Source organism: Anastrepha obliqua, chromosome 1 (assembly GCF_027943255.1).
Source record: "Anastrepha obliqua isolate idAnaObli1 chromosome 1, idAnaObli1_1.0, whole genome shotgun sequence".
In the NCBI taxonomy this organism is placed as follows: Eukaryota; Metazoa; Arthropoda; class Insecta; order Diptera; family Tephritidae; genus Anastrepha; species Anastrepha obliqua.
The window spans coordinates 69,884,627-69,906,515 of NC_072892.1; the positions used below are offsets into that span (position 1 = coordinate 69,884,627).

The 21,889-nt window shown below is 37.0% G+C and overlaps 2 protein-coding genes across 2 annotated transcripts; both read right to left on the reverse strand.

Moving 5' to 3' along the window:
* Positions 1-9,629: 9,629 nt before the first annotated feature.
* Positions 9,630-15,181, reverse strand: LOC129239004 (odorant receptor 83a-like). The gene is made up of 6 exons (XM_054874262.1): positions 14,752-15,181; positions 14,519-14,682; positions 14,225-14,424; positions 13,017-13,305; positions 12,627-12,893; positions 9,630-9,689 (listed from the first exon to the last, which is right to left on the reverse strand). Exons 1-6 carry the CDS (start codon positions 15,179-15,181, stop codon positions 9,630-9,632), a joined length of 1,410 nt encoding a protein of 469 aa, XP_054730237.1.
* Positions 15,182-17,648: 2,467 nt separating this feature from the next.
* Positions 17,649-21,319, reverse strand: LOC129253490 (odorant receptor 83a-like). Its single transcript, XM_054891893.1, has 6 exons — positions 20,884-21,319; positions 20,670-20,833; positions 20,393-20,592; positions 18,125-18,413; positions 17,789-17,917; positions 17,649-17,720 (listed from the first exon to the last, which is right to left on the reverse strand). Exons 1-6 carry the CDS (start codon positions 21,317-21,319, stop codon positions 17,649-17,651), a joined length of 1,290 nt encoding a protein of 429 aa, XP_054747868.1.
* Positions 21,320-21,889: the final 570 nt, after the last annotated feature.

Consider the following 21,889-nt stretch of genomic DNA (forward strand, 5'->3'; position numbering starts at 1 on the left):
CTATCCCTGGAAATTACCATCTGAATGCAACCAAATCAATAATACAACACACATACTTACACTAATTACACAGGCATAAATTCAGAATATAAACAGAGAAAATGTATATAAGCGAAATAAAAGTATTTTTTTTTGTAATCGTATGAATGCTAGCAACTTCGGTCGATGTTTAACGAACAATTAGCATACATTTTTTGAAACAAAAGTTGTAACTTGTGTAAGATAGAATAAACAAATACAAATACAAACGAAAACACAAACAATAATATAAACACAAAAACAAAAAACAAAAAAAGAACAAAAAAGAAGTAAATGAATCCCACACATGAAGTGTAACAACAATAAGCAAAAAGAAAGAAAACAAAATGAAATTAAGAAGGTTAGAGCACAATTTTTTAATTTATTGTATTTCGCCCAAATTCTAAAATCCCAATGTACCTTAATTCTTAATTCTTAACGAAGAGCAACATGTAACACACTTACATAGCATAAGCGACTAGTTTATTATTTATGTAAGTTATTGTATTCTGCTGTTGGCAATTTGCTTTCATTTTCTTTAGGTTAGATTCTTGGGGCCTAATGCCTTATATTTTAAAGCATACATACGATTTTTTATAAGTAGATAAGTACGTATGTATGCTACACGAACGCCATTACGCTTTCAATTAGAAATAATTAAATATAAATATTTAAAGCTGTTAGATTTGATTAATAAATAAAAATTGAAGATACTAAATTTAATTGTGGCGTGCGTGTTGGTTAACTTCGGTGGTGTAGCCCCGATCAAAACCCTTAAAAATCTTGCATTTGCAGTTAGGTTAGTCGGGTCAATCAATTTTGATATGCGATTGAGTGTAGGGTTTGAAGGATTTTAATGCGCTGAAGTTGAATTTTAATACAGAAGACTGTTTACTAGGGCGGGTCGATTTAAAAATCGCTCATTGCTCTGTGAAAATCGTATTCTAGGGATCAAAATAAGAAACTTTGCCGAAGGAACCATACCTCTAAAACGAATTCTGATGTCCCCCAATTTGGGTCGAAGGAAAAATCCCACTTTGACCCATTTATAGTGCTCTAATCGATTCTAAATGTATGACCGACCCCCACTAACTTTGGACGGCCGATCCACCCATGCCAGTGGCACACCCCATGGAACTCCTCTGGTGGGGTTCCCCATACAATCATTTCAAAATATCACCATTTTTGGCCTTTACATGAGAAAAGAAACTAAAAAGTTCGACCCAAATTGGGGGATATCAGAATTCGTTTTAGAGGTATGGTTCCTTCGGCAAAGTTTCTTATTTTGATCCCTAGAATATGATTTTCACAGAGCAATGGGCGATTTTTTTGCCTCCCCACAAAAGACATTAAAAGTTCGACCCAAATTGGGGGACATTAGAATTCGTTTTAGAGGTATGGTTCCTTCGGCAAAGTTTCTTATTTTGATCCCTAGAATATGATTTTCACAGAGCAATGGGCGATTTTTTTGCCTCCCCACAAATCGACCCGGCCTACTGTTTACGGATCATCTGCATTCTTCAATTTCAGTGTCAGGCTTCATACTTTAAAGAATACGTAACAGAGAGTCCGTTAGCTGTATACGTCATACCGAAACATACAAATGCATGGGTATCTTCGGAAAAGCATCACGATTTGCAGTATGCGCTGAACTGGCAACGCTGCAGATTCGATGCATGGGACATAAATGTTTACATTTTGTTTATATTTTGGTTGCATTTTAGACCGCTTTTTTTGCTGCGTGAATTTCATAATTGGCGGTGTTCGCAAATTTCACATAGCGAAGTGCTGAAGAAGACGGTGAAATGTCGAAATGTCGTGGAAAATTTTACGAAATCATAAAATTTATTTAGTTTATAGATAGTCGAGTACAGTTAGACAAGTAAAATTAAATTGATGTTAAACTTAAATTAAAATAAGATGGAATACCCTGGCAATTTGTGGATTTTTGTCCCGCAAAAAAAAAAGAGAAATTTCTACCAGATTATAATGAAAAAAATTCATTCTAACAATAATTCTGTTTTGTATTTATTCAGATGATGCAATCCTAACATAGCCAGGATAAACTTTATAATTATTAGTGTTAGTCATTTTAAGGTCTCAAGCTCTTAAAAAAACACCCGATATGAAGATGCAAACGCTTTATTTTTAAAACTATCCCAGTAAGAAGATAGGGCAGCAAAATCATATCCCAGTGATATTGTTCTCATTTTTTACTCTTTATTCCCATTTTCGAATGAACCGATTCGCTTTAAAAAAACTTGTGGCATACTTTTTTACGAAATGCTATTTGTAGTTTTTAACGACATGCATTTAATTGCGAAACTTTTCAATAATTGTCAAAATTTCTTATTTCTTTATACATTATTGGCCAAAACTATAGCACCGCTCTAGTGCCTTTTTTGTGGTTCTATATTTTCTCAAAACAATAAAAAGAATAAAAAATTGTTTGAATTTTATTTGTGCTTATTTAATACGTAAATTTAATAAAACAGCATACTTTCGCCGAATTTTTCGCTTTGCATTTTTGATTACTTCGAACTATTTTCCGTGAAACTTTTGAAATAAAAAAAAATTTCTCTTGAAAGTGAATATATATGTAACTACAAAAAAGGGCAAACAATTTTCATTTCGGATCTCACTGCTTAGAGGAAATCAGCAAAAAAGCACTAGGGGTTGCTATATTTTTGGCCAATACTGTATGTCACTGGCAGGCTTAAAATTTCTTTGTGCAAAATTTCTATCAACTTTTATAGTTTTCTTTTTTTTTCGCTTAAACATTTCGAACTCTTCCTTCTTATTCGCAGATAAGGTTTCGCTAAAAATATTAGAATATAAAATTAAATTGCATAAAACTCAGACATTTGGGAAATTGTTACTATAATAATCAAAACAAAAAAATTGTTTCTACTTATTTTTCTTCCGACATTTTTCAAAACTGACGCTTGTTAGAGAAAATACATTTTAGAATGATTGACGTTTGCAGTGCTGCAATATTTACTTTCCTGAACATCCTGCATGCACTGTAAGATCGAAATTTTAACGCGCCTTGATGCATTTCCGAAGATACTGTATTTTGTTCTCATTTTTACTTTCCACTTTAACTTTTTCTCATCCAATTTATTTTGTTGACTTTTTGAGTCGGAAAGACCCAAACGGAAATATATTCTCTGTGTGCTGAAGATCTTCTGGCTAGGCACACCACTTTCATGCGTCAACCATGATGCCTAAGTGTCAAGACCTTCATTTAGGAAGATAATTTGAAAATCTTATTGGTAAGCAAAATAGCTCTATTTGGATTGATTTGACACTGAGCTCCCTTTTCGAGGCTATGTGGTTCACCTTATTTCATTCAACTATTTCATACCCCTTCATGAAATAATTTATAGATAAACCATGCGTTTGAAAACTATAACCAGGTTCTTCGCAACATCAGCAACATAGTCTTTCTCAACGCACGCATTTCAATCGAATATGCGATAAGGACATTGATACAAATGCCATGGTACGTCCGCAACGAAAGCACACACGGAAATCTTGGAGCACTTGTGATCAAGGCTGAATCGGATAGCAGCAGATAAACATGTATGTACAACAAAAACCGTCCATGTCCATTAGCGAATGCCTTTTGAAATGCAACAATATTTAAAATCACGTCTGTAGAGAAAACCAGTATTTTCGAGTGCGACGTAATATCGGGGAAGCTCCACCTAAGGATTCGGGATTAACAGCCAAATGATAAACAATTACACAAAGCACGGATGAGTAAAGCAAGAACTCGGTGGTTATCTATGGGACACGGAAGAAGGGATGGCTCCTGATTCCAGGAAATGCAAGTGAATTTATGAGACATGAGCTTAGCGGTCAGTAGGCGTGGTAGAGAGGGTGCAGATCACTTGAGAAGGCGATAAAAAGCAATTAGATAATTCCCACGGGAGGAGTAAGAAATTAAATAAATTCAAGCGACGTTTAGAGAGACCCCCGGCCGGTGCACAGACCAGAAAGTAACAACAAGAAGACTGGCCAACTGCAAAGCGGAGAAGTAGGTCAATAATACCAGGGACATCACCAAATTCAAAGATTTTGCGAGTGTGTCTACTCGCTTCTTGTCTTTCGTATCTGTCCATAGGTCCATACGTATCTGTCCGTAGGTGTGTTCTACAGTTGGCTGCTCTGAAGAAGGTTACCGCAATCCGTGCTTCCAATAAAAGGTGTTTCGTAAAGCTGCATTTAAACATTTATTTGTGTGACAGAAGTATGCCGATTCAGTGTCAAGTCATCCAATTATTTTAGGCCTTATCCTGTATAATTCTAAAATTTGTTTATTTGTGGCCTTAAGCATAATAAGAAGTAAACTGCACAATTTTTGAATAAACAGTTTGTAATTTTGGGATTTAGTGAATGTGGAAAAGTTTTTTTAAAGTAGAAAATCTTCGGTAGATTTTAATATTTCAGATCGTGCCCAGCACTGATGAGGCTCCTTTGCAGATATGCAGTTCTCGGGTGGTGTGACTTTAAATTCGTTGGTTATAGCGAACAAAAAGCCTCAGGAGGTGCTCAAATTAATTGGAAACTTTCAATCATGGTCAATTACAGCATACCACTTCATAGGTCGCATTACACTTTGGCCCAATAGACGTAACAAATAATTCATTTCATTCACCGGGTTCGGTGTCGCGCTACGAGGGGTGCCTTTTATATATCGGGATTAGAGAACAAAAACAAATTTTAATAATCGAAAATCACTTTATTGTTTTTCAAAATATTCTCCATGAAGATCTATACACATTTGCATGCGTTTGAACCAATTGTCGAAGCACTTTTGCCACTCTGAATGAGGTACCTCCAAAACATGCATTCTGAATGCCGCAACCGCTTCTTCAGGTGTCGAAAAACGTTGACCTCTCAGTTTGTTTTTTACGTACGGGAATAAAAAGAAGTCATTCGGTGCCAAGTCAGGACTATACGGCGGATGACCCATTAATTCGATGTTTTGGGTGCTCAAAAATGCAGTTGTTTGAGCCGATGTGTGAGAGCTCGCATTGTCCTGGTGAAGAGTGATCCGTCTTTGGCGATTGATTTTCCTAATTTCTTGGAAGACAACTGGCAAATAAATAGTTGTGTACCACTCAGAATTTACTGTTCTGCGTTGTTCTAGTGTTACGGTTGCGACATGTCCAGTTTTTCCGAAAAAACAGGCGACAATTTGCTTGGAAGTGCTTCGTGCGCGAACAACTTTTGTTGGATTTGGTTCATCTTGAAACACCCATACAGTCGACTGCTGTTTACTTTCAGGCTCATACGCGTAAATCCATGATTCATCACCTGTCACGATGTCATAGACGTGTTTCGAAGCCCCGCGATCGTATTTTTTGAGCATTTCCTTCGTCCAATCGACACGAACTTTTTTTTGAGCGATTGACAAATTGTGTGGGATTCAACGCGAACAACTTTTTTTGACAGTCAAATGTTTATGCAATATTGAATGTATGCTGGTCCCACTAATACTTAAGATTGTCTCAATCTCACGATAGGTCACATGACGATCTTGCAATATCAGTTCGCGCACAGCATCAATGGTTTTCGGAACAACAACTGATTTTGGACGACCTTCACGAAATTCGTCTTGGAGTGAACTACGACCACGATTGAATTCACCATACCATCGATAAACACTGGTCCTTGATGGAGCTTCATCGCCAAAAAATGAATTAAGTTCATCCATGCAATGTTGCTGAGTTAATCCACGTCGAAAGTTGTAAAAAACAATCGCACGAAAATGTTCACGATTTAATTCCATTTTTGGACCGAGATGAATCTTTTAAGTTACTGTAAACAACACAAATAACGCTGGTATTTCAAAACGTTCTGAGTACGTAAAAGCCAAAAAATGTCAAACTTTGCGATACAGCTGTCAGTTGCCAGATTGCAACACCAGGGTTGCCAAATCCCGAAATATAAAAGGCACCCCTCGTACTTTCATGTTTTTCCTAAAGTAAAATGCGCTTCAAAAGAAAAAATATTTTATGCCACTATTTCGAATAATAGTGGATTCACATAGAGCGTTAATATGCCTGAAATTAAAGTACAGTGAACTGTAGCGTCAGTCTCGTTACTTAATCGGCATACGTCGAGTAGCGCAATAGATCCACTTCGTATAAAATTTCCTCATCTAAGCGCGAAAGTCGAAGGGTGTCTCTAATTTCTAAAGAAAGGTTTCAGTTGGTTTCAGTTAATAAAGAAGCATTATTATTATCAAACCCAAAGGGAACCATTTTTGAACAGCTTCAGATTGTGTGCATTAAAAGCTCACAGATGGCTAGTGGTTTATAGCCTAGCTTCAAAATTCAAAGGGACTTTGATGACTCGTCTAACTAGTTGATTCTGATTTTCTAAACGCGCCTGAGCTGCCAGCTTCAATTGCATTTAGAGACTTTTAACGCCCAAAAACATATATATTTATGTATAAATATATTCGAACAATTACTAAGGAAAGCAAAATATTTATATATACCTACTTATATATATATATATAATATATATATTGTACTTGTGTGTGTAGGCATTATATTGGAATTATAAAAATTAGCTGTTTGTGAATTTGAATTATTATCCTTGTATGTATTGTACCTGTGTACGCAATTATTCTGCTCCAACGTTGCAATTTATTAGCCCCATAAAATGTCTATGTACATACATACATAAGAGTATATTTTATTTAATTTTTTCCAAAGCGCTGATTAGCTAATTTTTGCACTTCTCTACACACATACCATGACATTCGGTATCTATGCAAGCGAAATAAAATTTGTAAAATTGCAAAAGTTGGGGGAAAACAAATGGAAAGTAACTCGTAGGAAACAAATAATAATCAGTGTATTGAAGTTGTAAGAAAATCAGAAATAATGTAAACATATAAGGATTGATACGTTTTAGAATGCTTTTGTGAATAGTGTATTTTGATTTAAGTAAAAAATTAATTAATATACTGAAATATATCGAAATGAAGAAAACTAATGCTTTTAAAGTATTGTTTTTATTTAGAATTATGATATGAATGAGGATATTTAAAGAACACACGCACATTAGGGTGCATTACTTGCCAAATAAGAAAAAAATCGGTAGTCTTTTTCAATCGGAATTATAAAATTTATTATATTAGTTTGAGGATAAAGAAATCCATTATTTTGTCAATAGATCGTTTTTGGCTGTTTTTTGTTTGTCCCATTCAGTTGCGAGTTACAGGGTTTTAACAACGGAAGAAGAAAATTTGGTACATTTTACAGTTTTCATTTGAGAAAGGCGAACATGCAAGTCAGTCCGCTGAAATTGTGAATGGTGCCGATACTGCAACTGCTAATTCAATTCAATTGTTCAAAAAAAAGGTGGGTAAAATCACAGAAATAATCGAAGTTGACTGACATGTTAGTAGTCGCAGCATCGCCCAGGAGCCAAAGATCGACAATAAAAGAGTTTTAAATAATTGTCGCAAAAATAATGGATTTCTTTTTCCTCAAACTAATATTTTAAGACTCTTTAAAATATTTCAGAAAAATATTACGATTTACGTCAGCTGGTCCGATTTGAAAGTTATTCCAAAAAGAGTTTTTTAGAAATACAATCTTTTTCAAAAATTTCTTTTTCCAAGAAATCATATAGTTTGTGTTTAATCCTAAAAGGTCTGAATAAAAATATTTAAAAAAATTTCAACAGAATAATGATATATTAGAACAAAAACTAGGCCTGTGAATGGGTCTATTTTTCAAAAAATGTAATTAATGAGAAAGTACCTTTTCAACGATACCTTAAGAACCTAAATCGGTCAAGATTACGATCTCTTTAAATTTATCTTAAAAAAAAGTTTATGAAGACATTTTAAGCTTAAACTTTTCTGTGGCCTGAGGTTATTTATTGGAACAAATATTTCTAAAAATTCGATTTTTGGAGGTATTTTCAAAACGCCCAGCTAAACGTAAATCTTTTATAATTCTGGTGGAAAACCGCAACTTTTTTGATGAGGTACTCTAATGTACATACACTCATAGGTATGCTTTTACATATTCGATCAACGAAAACAGGTTGTAAAGAACTTTGCGATTGCGGAATCCTTTGGGGCTTGCCAATTATAAAGGGGATTTCAAATGCAGGAAACACCAAATGATAGAAAAAGTTTTTACTAACAGCGGTCGTCTCTCAGCAGACAATGGCAAACATGCGAAAGTATTTTTGCCATGAAAGCTCCATGAAGCTTCTCATAAATAACCATCTATCGTTCGGAGTCGGGTTAAAAATGTAGGTCCCACCATACCTGGAACAACATCAAGACCCACACTACAAATAGGAGGAAGAGCTTGAACAAACGCCAAAAAAAAAAACAAAAAACAGATTGTAAGCGCGAATTATATACATATAACATATATAATATAAGTATATTTCAAAAGGGACGCCTAGATGTCAGTAGTGAATGATTCATAGACGATTCATTTTTTATGTCATCTTTGGCATGTGTTAAGTAGACAGATGTACAATTTTACACGATAGAACAACGCGTTAGATTATTAAAACTTATTAAAAAAATGGTCGATTTTTAAGAAAACAACATATCGCAAAATTCGTGATTTTTTAGTGGAAATAATCGTCCGAATGAGTCGGAAAATCAAAGGTTGAAGAAAAAATGTCAAGATACATGTTCTATCGTGGATAGAAAAAGGACTAACAGACCAAAAATTGTACGTTCTGTTGAGAATATTGGTAGTGTAGTGCAATGGAAAACCTTCAATATCGCCATCTCGACGTTCAGATATTGAACATTCATGAATCGACTCTTTAGCGGACATTTAAATGATTTATTTTTTCACTTATAATTGTTAAGAGTCGTATTTTTAATAAAAATAATGAAACTTAAAGAATCGAAAATTTTACATATTTTATTTTAAAACAACATCCGGTCGCGTCTTTTGAAATACCCTTTACTTCAGCAAAGAGTTTCCCTTTCGCCACTACGGGGAAATTTGGGAGTTTTCAGGCAGCCGGGTAAAAAGTGCAGGAAAATCGTGCGCAGTCGTCAACTCTACTCAACGGCACCTTACCCGATCCACTATATTTTTCATAGGTTCTGGAGTTCGGATAAAGAGGCAATTGCTTTGAGATCAACATGCTTCGAGAGTCATTCTACGGCAGAATATGGACTTGTTTCGACCATAAGCACATCCACATACTATCAGCGTCAAAGGAGTTTGGTAAGTTTTGACTATTTATTTATTTATCTTGTAATTTCAATTACTTTTTTATAAAAGTATAGACATAGTACAACAAAAACCATATAAATCAAAGTTTAGAACTTTGTATCAGATTTGTAAAAACTCGGGAAAAAATTTTCATCAAACTCGGGTATGTACATAGTTGAATATATCATTGAATAAAATGCGAGTTTCGCGTTGATCGTTGACATCGTAAGTGTTAGTATCCAGTGTGCCCAATTAACATCTACAATAATGAAAAACAGTGCTGAGTGCTTTAGCGACTAAAAGCCCTATATATTGAGAGTAGCAACTACTAAGTTATAATAAATTGAAAGCTTTTCTCCTTCTGTAAATCGAGTGAAATTCTTTTCAGTTGCGCATATCCATATTTTGCAGCAATGTGAAGAACGAAAATGATGTCGTAACGATCTGAAAGAAAGAGAGAGTAAAAAATTATGTACATCTTAAATATATATCATATTTAAGCTGCTCTTAAAGATATCTGGTAGCTATTCGATTCATAAAACAAACAGTTGGCGCACTCGCGTATCTGCACCCACGTCGCTGTTGACAGTTATGATTTCGAAGTTGTAAGAGACTTCGTTTATTTAGGAACCAGCATTAACACCGATAACAATGTCAGCCTTGAAATCCAACGCAGAATCTCTCTTGCCAACAAGTGCTACTTTGGACTAAGTAGGCAATTGAGTAGTAAAGTCCTCTCTCGATGAACAAAACTAACACTCTATAAGGCTCTCATCAAGCCCGTCCAAACGTATGGCGTAGAAGCTTGGACGATGACAACATCCGATGAAGCGACGCTTGGAGTGTTTGAGAGAAAGATTCTGCGCAAGATTTTTGGACGTTTGCATGTTGGCAGCGGTGAATATCGCAGGCGATGGAACGATGAGCTGTATGAGCTTTACGACGACATAGACATAGCGCAGCGAATAAAGATCCTACGCTGGCTGGGGCATGCCGTCCGAATGGATACAAATGCTCTGGTTCTGAAAGTATTTGATGCGGTACCAGCTGGTAGTAGTAGAGGAAGAGTAGGGCCCCCTGGTCTTGTTAAAGTGCCAAAGCCCTTTAGGCCGTTATCGTGTCAATCAAGAAGGAAAATATTCAAGCAAAATGAAAGAGGGCGATTTTTTCGAAGGATATACGGCACGCAAGCCATCGAAACGTGGAAACACTGGTTGAAATGCCTTTAAATATGTCTGAAAATCGGTTTCGTTTCAATTAAATATTTGTAACTTCTTATTCTTACTAAATATTTGAAATGATTTCAGGGTATCCCCTCTTCTATCGCGTGAATAGTTCTAGGTAAGGAATTTTGTAAAATATCGTACCTCAGTGCACCATATTGGTGTAAGACTAATGACGTTGTACGACCAAGTAATATGTAAAGGAGTTCAAGGTTTTAAAGTTTATGTCTGCGTTTATTTTTTGGAGGAGGAGGCCAAGGTGTGTTCTTTTTTAGGATGAAACGGCGTGCGAAATAGTTAAAAGCGTTAAGTAGTTAAACAATTTTTTGAATCTTAACCGTTCTCTAAAATTTCATTGTCAGTTCTTCTTCTTCTTAATTGGCGCTATAACCACTTCCGCGATTTTGGCCGAGTTTAACAAAGCGCGCTAGTCGTTTCTTTCTCGTGCTAACCGGCGCCAATTGGACACACCAAGTGAAGCCAAGTCCTTCTCCACCTGATCTTTCCAACGCAGAGGAGGCCTTCCTCTTCCTCTGCTACCACCAGCTGGTACCGCATCAAATACTTTCAGAGCCGGAGCGTTTGTATCCATTCGGAGGACATGACCCAGCCAACGTAGCCGCTGGATCTTTATTCGCTGCGCTATGTCTATGTCGTCGTAAAGCTCATACAGCTCATCGTTCCATCGCCTGCGATATTCACCGCTGCCAACGTGCAAAGGTCCAAAAATCTTGCGCAGAATCTTTCTCTCAAACACTCCAAGCGTCGCTTCATCGGATGTTGCCATCGTCCAAGCTTCTGCGTCATACGTTAGAACGGACATGATGAGAGCCTTATAGAGTGTTAGTTTTGTTCATCGAGAGAGGACTTTACTACTCATTTGCCTACTTAGTCCAAAGTAGCACTTGTTGGCAAGAGAGATTCTATGTTGGATTTCAAGGCTGACATTGTTATCGGTGTTAATGCTGGTTCCTAAATACACGAAGTCTTTTACAACCTCTAAATTATAACTGTCAACAGTGACGTGGGTGCCGATACGCGAGTGCGACGACTGTTTGTTTGAAGACAGGAGGTACTTCGTTTTGTCCTCGTTCACCACCAGACCCATTCGCTTTGCCTCCTTATCCAGTTTGGAGAAGGCAGAACTAACAGCGCGGTTGTTAAGGCCGATGATGTCAATATCATCGGCATACGCTAACAATTGTACGCTCTTATAAAATATTGTGCCTGAGCGATTAGGTTCTGCGACTCGTACGATGCTCTCCAACATCAGGTTAAAGAAGTCACACGGCAGCGAGTCACCTTGTCTGAAACCTCGTTTGGTATCACAGCACTGCTGGTTTTGAGCAACGTCAACTTGCAAAGCCGTATTAGTTTTGTGGCGATACCAAATTCAGACATCGCGGCATACAAGTAACTGCTTTTCGTACTGTCGAATGCAACTTTGAAATCGACGAAAAGATGGTGTGTATCGATTCTCTTTTCATGGGTCTTTTCCAAGATTTGGCGTATTGTGAATATTTGGTCGATGGTAGACTTTCCAGGTCTAAAGCCACACTGATAAGGTCCAATCAGTTGGTTGACGGTGGGCTTCAGCCTTTCACACAATACGCATGCTAGAACCTTATAGGCGATATTTAGAAGATTAATCCCGCGGTAATTGGAACAGATTGCAGGATCACCTTTCTTATGGATTGGGCAGAGCACACTTAAATTCCAGTCGGCAGGTATGCTTTCATCCGACCATATTTTGCATAGAAGCTGATTCATGCACCTTGCCAGCTCCTCGCCGCCATGTTTGAATAGCTCAGCCAGCAGTCCGTCGGCGCCCGCGGCTTTGTTGTTCTTTAGCCGTGTTATTGCTATTCTCAGCTCGTCATGGTCGGGTAGCGGAACGACAATTCAGTTGGTAGACTAAAAATAAACTGAACGCTCTAGCTCACAGGCATCTTTTAGATTATCTTATTTGGCGTCTAATAAACTTTCGCAAATACGACAAATAATTCAGCAAAATTATTAACTTTCAATTACTTTCTCAGTACTTTAGGCTTGCTTCTTAGGGTTAGTATTATAGGAAAATCTTATTAGTGTCACCTAATTAACTATTTAGGCTTTGATATATTAATAAAGGTATTTTTGGTTTACCAGATTCGCTCACCTCACGAAACTTTTGCAACTGCAGAGGATAAAATTTACCACCAGTTAATTTGAAAGCGCGCTGCGCATGCATCAAAAAGAATAAAATATCTGCACGTACTTCGCGAGAATGCAAATACCAGGGACTGCGCAACAGAGCCTCGTCACAACGTTGACTATTCACATAGATTATCTCGCCACCGTAGCAAATCATAAGCATTTCCCAAAGCACCAAAACCATATACTGGGCCAGCGAAAGCACTTGTAAGATGGATTTGCCATTTGAGGACTGCAATGTACAAAAACAATATATATATATATATACAATATATGCATATAAAAAAAAAATAAGTGCAAGTGTGTGGACATATGTAGATATTATACTCCCTTAATTCCAACGAAAGCAACTTACCTTGACAACATCGAAGGCTATTGTGCAAATGGCGAAAGTAACTTCGAGTGTCTTGAAGAACCACAGCATCGAATACAAACTCTCAATTTTTTGTAGGGCGCATAATATGAAGCGGTGATGCTCAGCGCATTGCTTTAATGCGCGTTGAAAGCCCTCACGAAAATTCGCCGACCTCGGTATTTGTGGATTCAATAAATGTTGTAGGCAATCTAGATCCACAGCCACTTCTTTGACAACAAAATACTGATTGATCTCCGCGTCTGCGATATACTGTTGCTCCCGCAATTGGCTGGATGAGGTGAAGTGAATATTATTGTAAATTCCATTAAAAATCCCAAATTCGAATGACGAGTGGTCGTAATTAAAAAGAAAGCAAACTTAAAGGCCTTTTTACCGACGTTCCATACAAAAAAATGTATAGTCGACTTTATTGTGCTTAGGCTACAGCTTAAAGTAAGGCACACACGTTCCAATTCATCAAGCAGCTGGTAGATCTCAATAAAAATTTAAACATTTCAATTTTCATTGAACGATTGAACTAATGAAAGAATCTATATAGTCCGGGAGCCAGGGGTCGATTTTGGACTGCGTTTTTATACCGTTAAATTCTTGACTATATATGTGATTTAGCTTTCATGAATAACGAAAGTGAACATCAGCTGGCGCACCCGCGGTGGGTGTGATTGTGGGAGGGTACGAAACATGTCGAAAAAAAATTTCTACCAACTCATTTTATACCGGCTGAAATTTTTTTTTGTATTGTTGACATTTAGTAGAATAAAAAAAAATAGTCAGCTGCGCCGTAGAGGGGGGAAAACACGTCAGCTGAACTTGTAAAATAAATTAAAAAGTAAAACTACTTCATGCCGATTGAAATTTTTTTACATAATTTTGGACACATATGAAAATGGGAAGACCGTCAGCCGAAGCATTGAATATTCCGCGCGCCGCCGAGATGTATGAACGCAATGACACATTCTTGCTGACGGTTGGTTTCGTCATCCATTGGATGGCGTCTGCCTTCAGTATTCAAATCAGTCGGCATGAAATGATAAGGTCAAAATGACCGCTGGCTCCCGGACTAATAGAGCAACCATGCTATAAACATTCCCGCCTTTGCATCAACAAAGGAATGTTGGTCATAACCATACGATATTGTAAAACAGTTGGTACGTGTGTATCTTGCATTTTACAGAAATACTCCTTACATCAACTCATCTCTGCTGGCACCCATATAAATGTAGGCTGTGGCCATTATGTTCTTTAAACTACAATTGAGAATGTCAAATTGTGCCGAGAGCAGAAAGCAAAGCACCATGAAGTAGACGCTACTGAGAGCAAATGTGGCAGCCAATTGTAGTTGGGCTACGATTTGCAGAAAGTAAGCCATTGGGTAGATGAAAGTCGTCTAAAAGTAGGAAGGGTAGGAATTTATGTATGCATAGAATGGATGCATAGAAGATCATAAATAGTTAATTGAGTATGAATATTTATTAATCAACCTTATAATCGATAGGATACCAGCAGGGCAGTGGCAGCGAACGTTCCTCATAGAAAATCGGCAATAAGAGCCGAAATGTTACACCCGAAAAGCAACAGCAAACGAAGGTTTTTGTTCCTGCATTCAACTTCTCCAAACAATCTTTCATTGTTACATAACTGAAGCCTTTAAAATGAATACCGCTATAGAAAATTATTCACAGAAGTTATAATATTACAGTCTAGCACAGCTTACCCACTGCCGAGTGTGTTATATGCTCCCTATTCACATATTCCATAATTCCACAGACCAGATCGGGTCGTATGCGTCGAAAGTATATCTTTACCGAAAGCGCCCAGGAGTAGAGCAACATTTCAATGGAACAACTAACTAAGAACTCCAAATCGCCATTTTCATAATTGAAGTAAAAGGTGAAGATGTAGAGCACAAAGATGTGAAATACCGCCAAAAGCAGAAATATTTCCAATGCCACATTAAGGTGCGCGCTATAGTCCTTCAATCGTCTTGGTAGACAATTTTCGAGCGGTATTGAACAAAAGGCGGTAAACCACATAAGCCAGCGTATAAATTTGAACAGATCCTGGCGCTTCACATTCAAAATACAGCCATTGGGATTGGCACAAACCTGAGTTGCACTAAAGTTTTGATTCCTTGCCGGCAACATTTCATCAAAGTCCTTTGCAGCAGTGTATCCTATAAATACTAATTAATGGCACCAATGGTGAGACATTTTATAGATTTATGCAGTACGGCCCGTAAATTGCAAAGTCCGACTATTATGGTCATTAGCGATAAAATGTTTACACCTTCAAGTATAAATAGTGTTAATGAGACTTTAATAAATGGGTGGAGTTTTATACGCATATAAATATGTATATACCATACATGATTATGTATATAGGTATATAATTGGGGCATACGCCACTTTATATTTGTGCGTCTCGAAGTTGCCCATTGAATGGAGACTTCTACAGTTTTTGCCAACGGCCAATACCAGATGGTTTTCATGGGAAGCTTTTCAGAAGTGCACTCGAAGGCTTTTCTCTTTTATTTTTGTAATAAAGCGTTTTTCAGTACGAGCGCTTCAACTTTTTTTTTGAATAAAACACAAACGGTTTGACTTTTTTAACTAATTTTTTTTTATTATCGAGTTTGAACATATATGTATGTACATTTAAGTATAAAATTCGATTTATTTTGCATGACCACCGCGTGCACGTTTTACGAAGTCCAATCGTTGAACCCAATTTTCGACCACTCTTTTGCATAAATCGGTCGAAATTCCAGCAATTTCGCGTTCAATATTGGCTCTGAGCTCACAAATCGTCGCCGGCTTGTTAGACCAATGACTTCACATAACCGCAAAAAAAATAGTCTAGAGGCGTCAAATCACACGAGCGCGGCGGCCATTCGACCGGTCCATTTCTGGAAATAATGCGCTCATCGAACTTACTCTTCAACAAATCAATTGTAGCGTGTGCTGTGTGGCTTGTGGCCCCGTCCTGTTGAAACCACATGTCGTCTAAGTCCATACCATTCAATTGCGGCCAAAAATAATCGTTTATCATGTCGCGATATCGATTTCCATTCACAGTAACGTGGCGATCGTTCTCGTCAACGAAAAAATATGGGCCAATTACGTCGCCAGTAACGCATATTTTGCTTGTTGACAAAGCCATTGAGCCAAAAGTGAGCTTCATCACTGAAGATGATTTTTTGGAAAATTTATAAATTTTCATAAAAAATTTGCACAATTTGCAATCGTTGCTCAAGTGTGTAGCGTTCCATGATGAAATGTATACTAATGAAGTTTACAAATGACAAGCGAAAAATAAAAAATAGTGCGTCGTTCGCCTTCCCTATCGGAAAAAAGTTGAAGCGCACCTATTGAAAAACGCTATATATGTAAAGGGTGGTTAAGTCTTAAGGGCCGGTGTTGATTTTGAATAAAATACTATTTTTTTAGGAAATTATTGTCATTGAAACAAAATTATTATATTATGAAACAAAATATTGACCAAATGGCCTCCGCGGCCTCGGCGGCACACCTCCATCCAATGGTCAAAATTTTCGATGACGCTCAGGCATAATTGAGGTTCTATGCCGTTAATGTGCAGAATTATCTCATCCTTTAGCTCTTGAATTGTTGCTGGCTTATCGACGTACACCTTTTCTCTCAAATAACTCCAAAGAAAGAAGTCCAACGGTGTCAAATCACATGATCTTGGCGGCGAATTGAAATCGCCGCGACGTGAGATTACAGGTATTCGGCCATCAAATTTTTCGCGCATAAGAGCCATTGTTTCGGTAGCTGTGTAACAAGTGGCACCGTCCTGTTGAAACCACATATCGACCAGATCCATATCTTCCAATTCGGGCCATAAAAAGTTCGTTATCATCTCACGATAGCGAACACTATTCACAGTAACTGCCTGACCGGCTTCATTTTGGAAAAAATACGGCCCAATGCTGCCGCCGGCCCATAAACCACACCAAACAGTCACTCTTTGTGGGTGCATTGGTTTTTCGGCAATCACTCTTGTATTATCATTCGCCCAAATGCGGCAATTCTGCTTATTGACGAATCCACTGAGGTGAAAATGTGTCTTATCACTGACACGGCCGCGTTTGGCGAAAAAGAAGGTGCTGTTTCACCACGAAAACGCACCAGCATATTAATTTCGAGTTGTCGCCGCCAAAATACATAAATTACGTTATGAATTTGTGCCGCACCCCGTATTCACCCGAATTGGTTTCCTGCAATATTTTCTTGTTCCCTAACATGAAGAAATGACTCGCGGGAAAAAGATTTAGTTCAATCCCGAGACAGAGAGTTTGAAGAGTTCACAAATCTTATTTTTTGGAGGCGTTGGAAGAAGTGTATTTTTCTAAAAGGGAACTATGTTGAGAAATAAAAAATAAAATTATGAAAAAATGGTGTCTTCATTTCTAACTCGACTACTTATTGAACCCTCCTCCTATATAAGAAGAATTTGATGGAACAACCAGTAAAAATTCAATAAAAAGTTAAAAAATTATATCTGTATCTACTTTAAACTAAAATCTCTTTTGATGACTTGATTATCCTTGCCATATTACGCGATAACAAAGCGATTTATTTGATAATACAATTATTTTGACTGTGCTTCTCTCTGATCCATTTTTTGCAGAATAGTCAAAATCGAAAAGGAAGTAGTTAAAATCTGAAACAAACGGAGAAATATTACACAATTATTTGAAAGAAACATTTTACTTTTAAATGCAATCTTACGCTGCGAAATTTTTCCACATTCAAGTTATACATCTTCCCGCCGGTCAATCGAAATGGTCGCTGAGCATTCAGTATGAAAAACAAAGCATCGTTTTTTATCTCACGAGAATGTAAGTACCAAGGGCTACGCTGCAATGCTTCATCACAACGTTGGCTATTTACAAATACGATTTCACCCGAGTAACAGATCATGAACATTTCCCAGAGAGCCAAGAGCAAGTATTGCGTAAGTGAGAGAATACGAAGGAACGAATTGGCAGCAGTGGACTTTGAAAATGAAAAGTGGAAAACTATTACGTTAGAAATTTTATAAATTCTATTATAAATTAAATTCACCTTGACCCAAGCAAATGCGACTAAGCAAATCAGCAGTGTTACTTCTAATGTTTTGAGGAACCAAACGAAGCTGTACAGCTTCTCCAATTCATGAAGTCCGACAAGTATATAGCGATGATGCATTATACAGGGTACGAAAGCCATTTTGAAAGCGGCGTGGAAATTTTTGGGTTTCATAGTTCTCACATCCATCAAATGTGGAAGGCAATCTAGATCGGTGATATATTCTTTAGCGCTATAATATTGATTGAGCTCACAGTTGGCGATTTGCTGTGCTTCGCGCAGTTCTCTGAGAAAAGAAGAAGGGATGTTGTGAAAAAGTGAAAATTAAGCTGGAATAAGGAGGAAATAAACAAAATTAGTTTAAACGAAAGAGTTAACGAAATAGAAAAATTACTTAAACCGAGAAAGAAAATATATATACAATATATAATTGGCTCGTACACTCTTTTTGGGTGTTTGGCCGAGCTCCTCCTCCTATTTGTGGTGTGCGTCTTGATGTTGTTCCACAAATGGAGGGACCTAAAGTTTCAAGCCGACTCCGAACGGCAGATATTTATTATGAGGAGCTTTTTCATGGCAGAAAAATCTTTTTCTTAATTTTGGTGTTTCACCGAGATTCGAACCGACGTTCTCTCTGTGAATTCCGAATGGCAGTCACGCACCAAGCCATTCGGCTACGGCGGCCGCCCGCCAATTTGTTAAATAACTATATAAAAGAGGATTAATAACAACTCTTGACTATTCTTTTGTTTTTACTAATTTTAATAATTTTGTATTGAAAATTTGGTATAGCTCATTCTCCTTTAAATTGAAGTTTCAAATTTTGGGCAATTTCAAAAAGAATTCCACAAATTTTCATCAAAATTTAAAAATTGTTTAGGAGAGTTTTTTGAAAAATTAATGGTATGCAGTTTTATAGCCCATTGAATCTTGGTATAACAAAGTTCAAGTTTAAGGTGGCTCTGAAATCGCATTGATTTTTTTGCTAACTGTGTTGGGTGTTTTCTTCCATATGAAAGAGCTTTCGTTAGCAAAAAATTGTAGTAAAATAAATTTTTTAATCACTTCAAACTTTCACTTTATTCTACTAAAATTTAATTGCTATACAACTGCATGCTCGAAAAATAAAAAGAAATGATTCAGAAATCTATTAAACAAGATTTATATAAAGAGGTATTTAATTAAAAGATTAGCTAAGCTGGTTAGATGTGACGCTTCTACCCTAAGATACACTGTATGTATCAATCAGGCCTATAATTAATTTGTGGTGAGCTGAACGCTATACAAAAGAAACCTGAATTGAAGGGGCGCGAGAAACACCCAAGTGATTTATTTTGATAGAAGCACAACTGAAATCAACTCCTCCTTCACTTCATCTTTACAAAATGAGGCTGCCATTCTCTTCCTCTTCCTTTACTTTTGCCTTTAAAAGCCGGTAGGGCAATTAAATCTGCAGTTCCATAAATTTTCTTCCAATTTGCAAGCAATTGGATTTTCCTTTTTATTTCCTTAAATTTTCTTTATTATCTGTCTGAATCATCCAAAAACTCTCGAACAGGCTTAGAGAGTTGCTTTTCAATTTTCTATCTTTAACGGGGTTGTGAAATTTAGGCATCGTGACATCCTCCTCCAATTTGTGTTATGTGTTTTGATGCTTTTCCAAAAATGGAGAGAGGGAGGTTTGCCATTGCCTACCAATTAGCGACCGCTTCAGAAAACACCTTTTTCTATAATTTGATCTTTATGCCCGGGGTTAAGAACCACGGCGGTGACATACAGCCAACACCTTTTCGTGGTGTTGAAAATGGCTTTAAACTCGACGAGGAGAAAAAATGTGTCGATTCTGTTGTCACAGATATTTTACAGGATTTTTTGTATCTTGAATATTCGTTTGATGAGCAGCCCAATCTAATCAGCTCATTGAAGATGATATTCACGATATTGACTGATACATATTGTAGTATTAACCTCTCAGTGGTATGCACAAAGTTCACTCAAACTTCAATCGGATTGAATATGTTCATAAGACCAAAAACTTACATATTATATATTTTATTACCTCTTTACCACCACACAATAAGTTTCTTAGAAGTCTGTTTTGTTTTTTTAATTTCCTGCCAGACTTACTACAAAAATTGGAAAACAGAAAATCGGAAAGGACAGCAAATGGGTAAATGACCCCAAAAACAAAAAAAACAACAAAAATAGTACGAAAAATAGAAAACGAAAATTATTATTCATTTTTTCAATTGAATCCAAACTTACATAAGCTTTGCCTTGGATTTTCCTAAATACAGATATGTGGTGGCTAATATATTCTTGAGACTGCAGTTGAGGATATCGAACTGACCGGATATTAGCACAGAAACTAGCAGATAGAAGGCGCTTGTACAGCCAAAAGCACCAGCGATTTGTAGTTGCCCAATAATTTGGAGTAAGTAAACAATTTCATAAATATATGGAACCTAATTTGAGTTTCGATGCAAGAGAAAAATTATATTATGCGAGATTTCCAATACACATCTGGTTCGAACAAACCCACCTTGTAATCGATTGGATACCAGCAGGCTAGTGGCAAACTGTGATCTCTATTTAAGATTGGAACAACTAGCCAAAATGTGACGCCAGCATAACAGCAAATCAAAAATACAGTAATCCATGTATTTGACAGCGCGGCGGTGTCGTCCATTGTGACATAGGTGAATCCTTAAAATAGACTGAAAAGTTTCTCCATTTTAACTATACCCATTACTTACCAGCGGCTGAGTGCATTTGAGACTCATTATTGAGATATTCCATTAAATTTTGTAAACGTTTAGATTGTATGCGCTTGAAGAAAACTTTTATGACCAACGCCCACGTATAGATAACAGTCTGTATCATACAACTGACTATCAGCTCCAAGTCACCTTTTTCCTGATTTAAATAAATAGTGAACATAAAGAGTATGTCGATGTGTAGCAGTGTGAAATATAAAAACAGTTCATAAGCCCAATCTAAAATGATGGCCACGTGACGGAGCCAAGTTGGAAAATATCGTTCGAGTGGCAGACGATACATGGCGGTAAACCAAAAATTCCAGCGTATGAATCTAAACATATCACGGCGCTGCACATTGAGCGGATGGCCTTGATGATTTGAGTGGGGCGGATACTGTTTGAGTGGCGAAGTTTTTACTGGACTTGACTCCATTTATGCTAAGTGTTTAAGTGAATCGAAACTCAAAACATTTGCGCTGGCCTTTATATAGAATTACACCTGCCTTTTTAGCTGTCCAATGTGTACAATCCCAGTAGAAAATTCGCACTTCTAATTCATTTCAGATTAATTTAATGTTAATTAGTTGAAGTTTTCATCTTTTTCGTGATTGATTCGACAAATTCTATAACGTTCGGTTTAATTTTGAATATATGTATAATATTTATTGAAAAATGAAAAGTTGCTCTGTCCACACTTTCAAGAAACTATTTCAGTTTTGTCAGTATTCAATTCATCAAAGAGCTGGTCAGCTAAAGCTCTGTCTGATTGGCGGAACTGATTGGATTCAGCAAAAAATCGAGTGATTTAGAACATGTTGGCCAAGGATTGGAGAAGTACCCTTGGATATCCCCTAATTTTAACTTTAAATAAGTCTTCCTTAGGCAGTTAATATGGAAACTGCTCATTGCGATACTATCAGAGAAAACTCAAAACAGGAAAGAGCAGGACCAATTAGGAAATGAAAAAGTGAAAAATCTGAGAAAATTCCGTTGGCGGTAGGCG

Coding starts and splice junctions, on each gene's coding strand:
- LOC129239004 (XM_054874262.1), bottom strand. CDS start 15,181: ATGTTGCCGGCAAGGAATCAAAACTTTAGTGCAACTCAGGTTTGTGCC. Junction 14,683..14,751: donor TATAACACACTCGGCAGTGG/GTAAGCTGTGCT, acceptor TTCATTTTAAAG/GCTTCAGTTATGTAACAATG. Junction 12,894..13,016: donor TAGCCTTCGATGTTGTCAAG/GTAAGTTGCTTT, acceptor TGTACATTGCAG/TCCTCAAATGGCAAATCCAT.
- LOC129253490 (XM_054891893.1), bottom strand. CDS start 21,319: ATGGAGTCAAGTCCAGTAAAAACTTCGCCACTCAAACAGTATCCGCCC. Junction 20,593..20,669: donor GGTATCCAATCGATTACAAG/GTGGGTTTGTTC, acceptor AACTCAAATTAG/GTTCCATATATTTATGAAAT. Junction 17,721..17,788: donor ATGTGGAAAAATTTCGCAGC/GTAAGATTGCAT, acceptor CGTTTGTTTCAG/ATTTTAACTACTTCCTTTTC.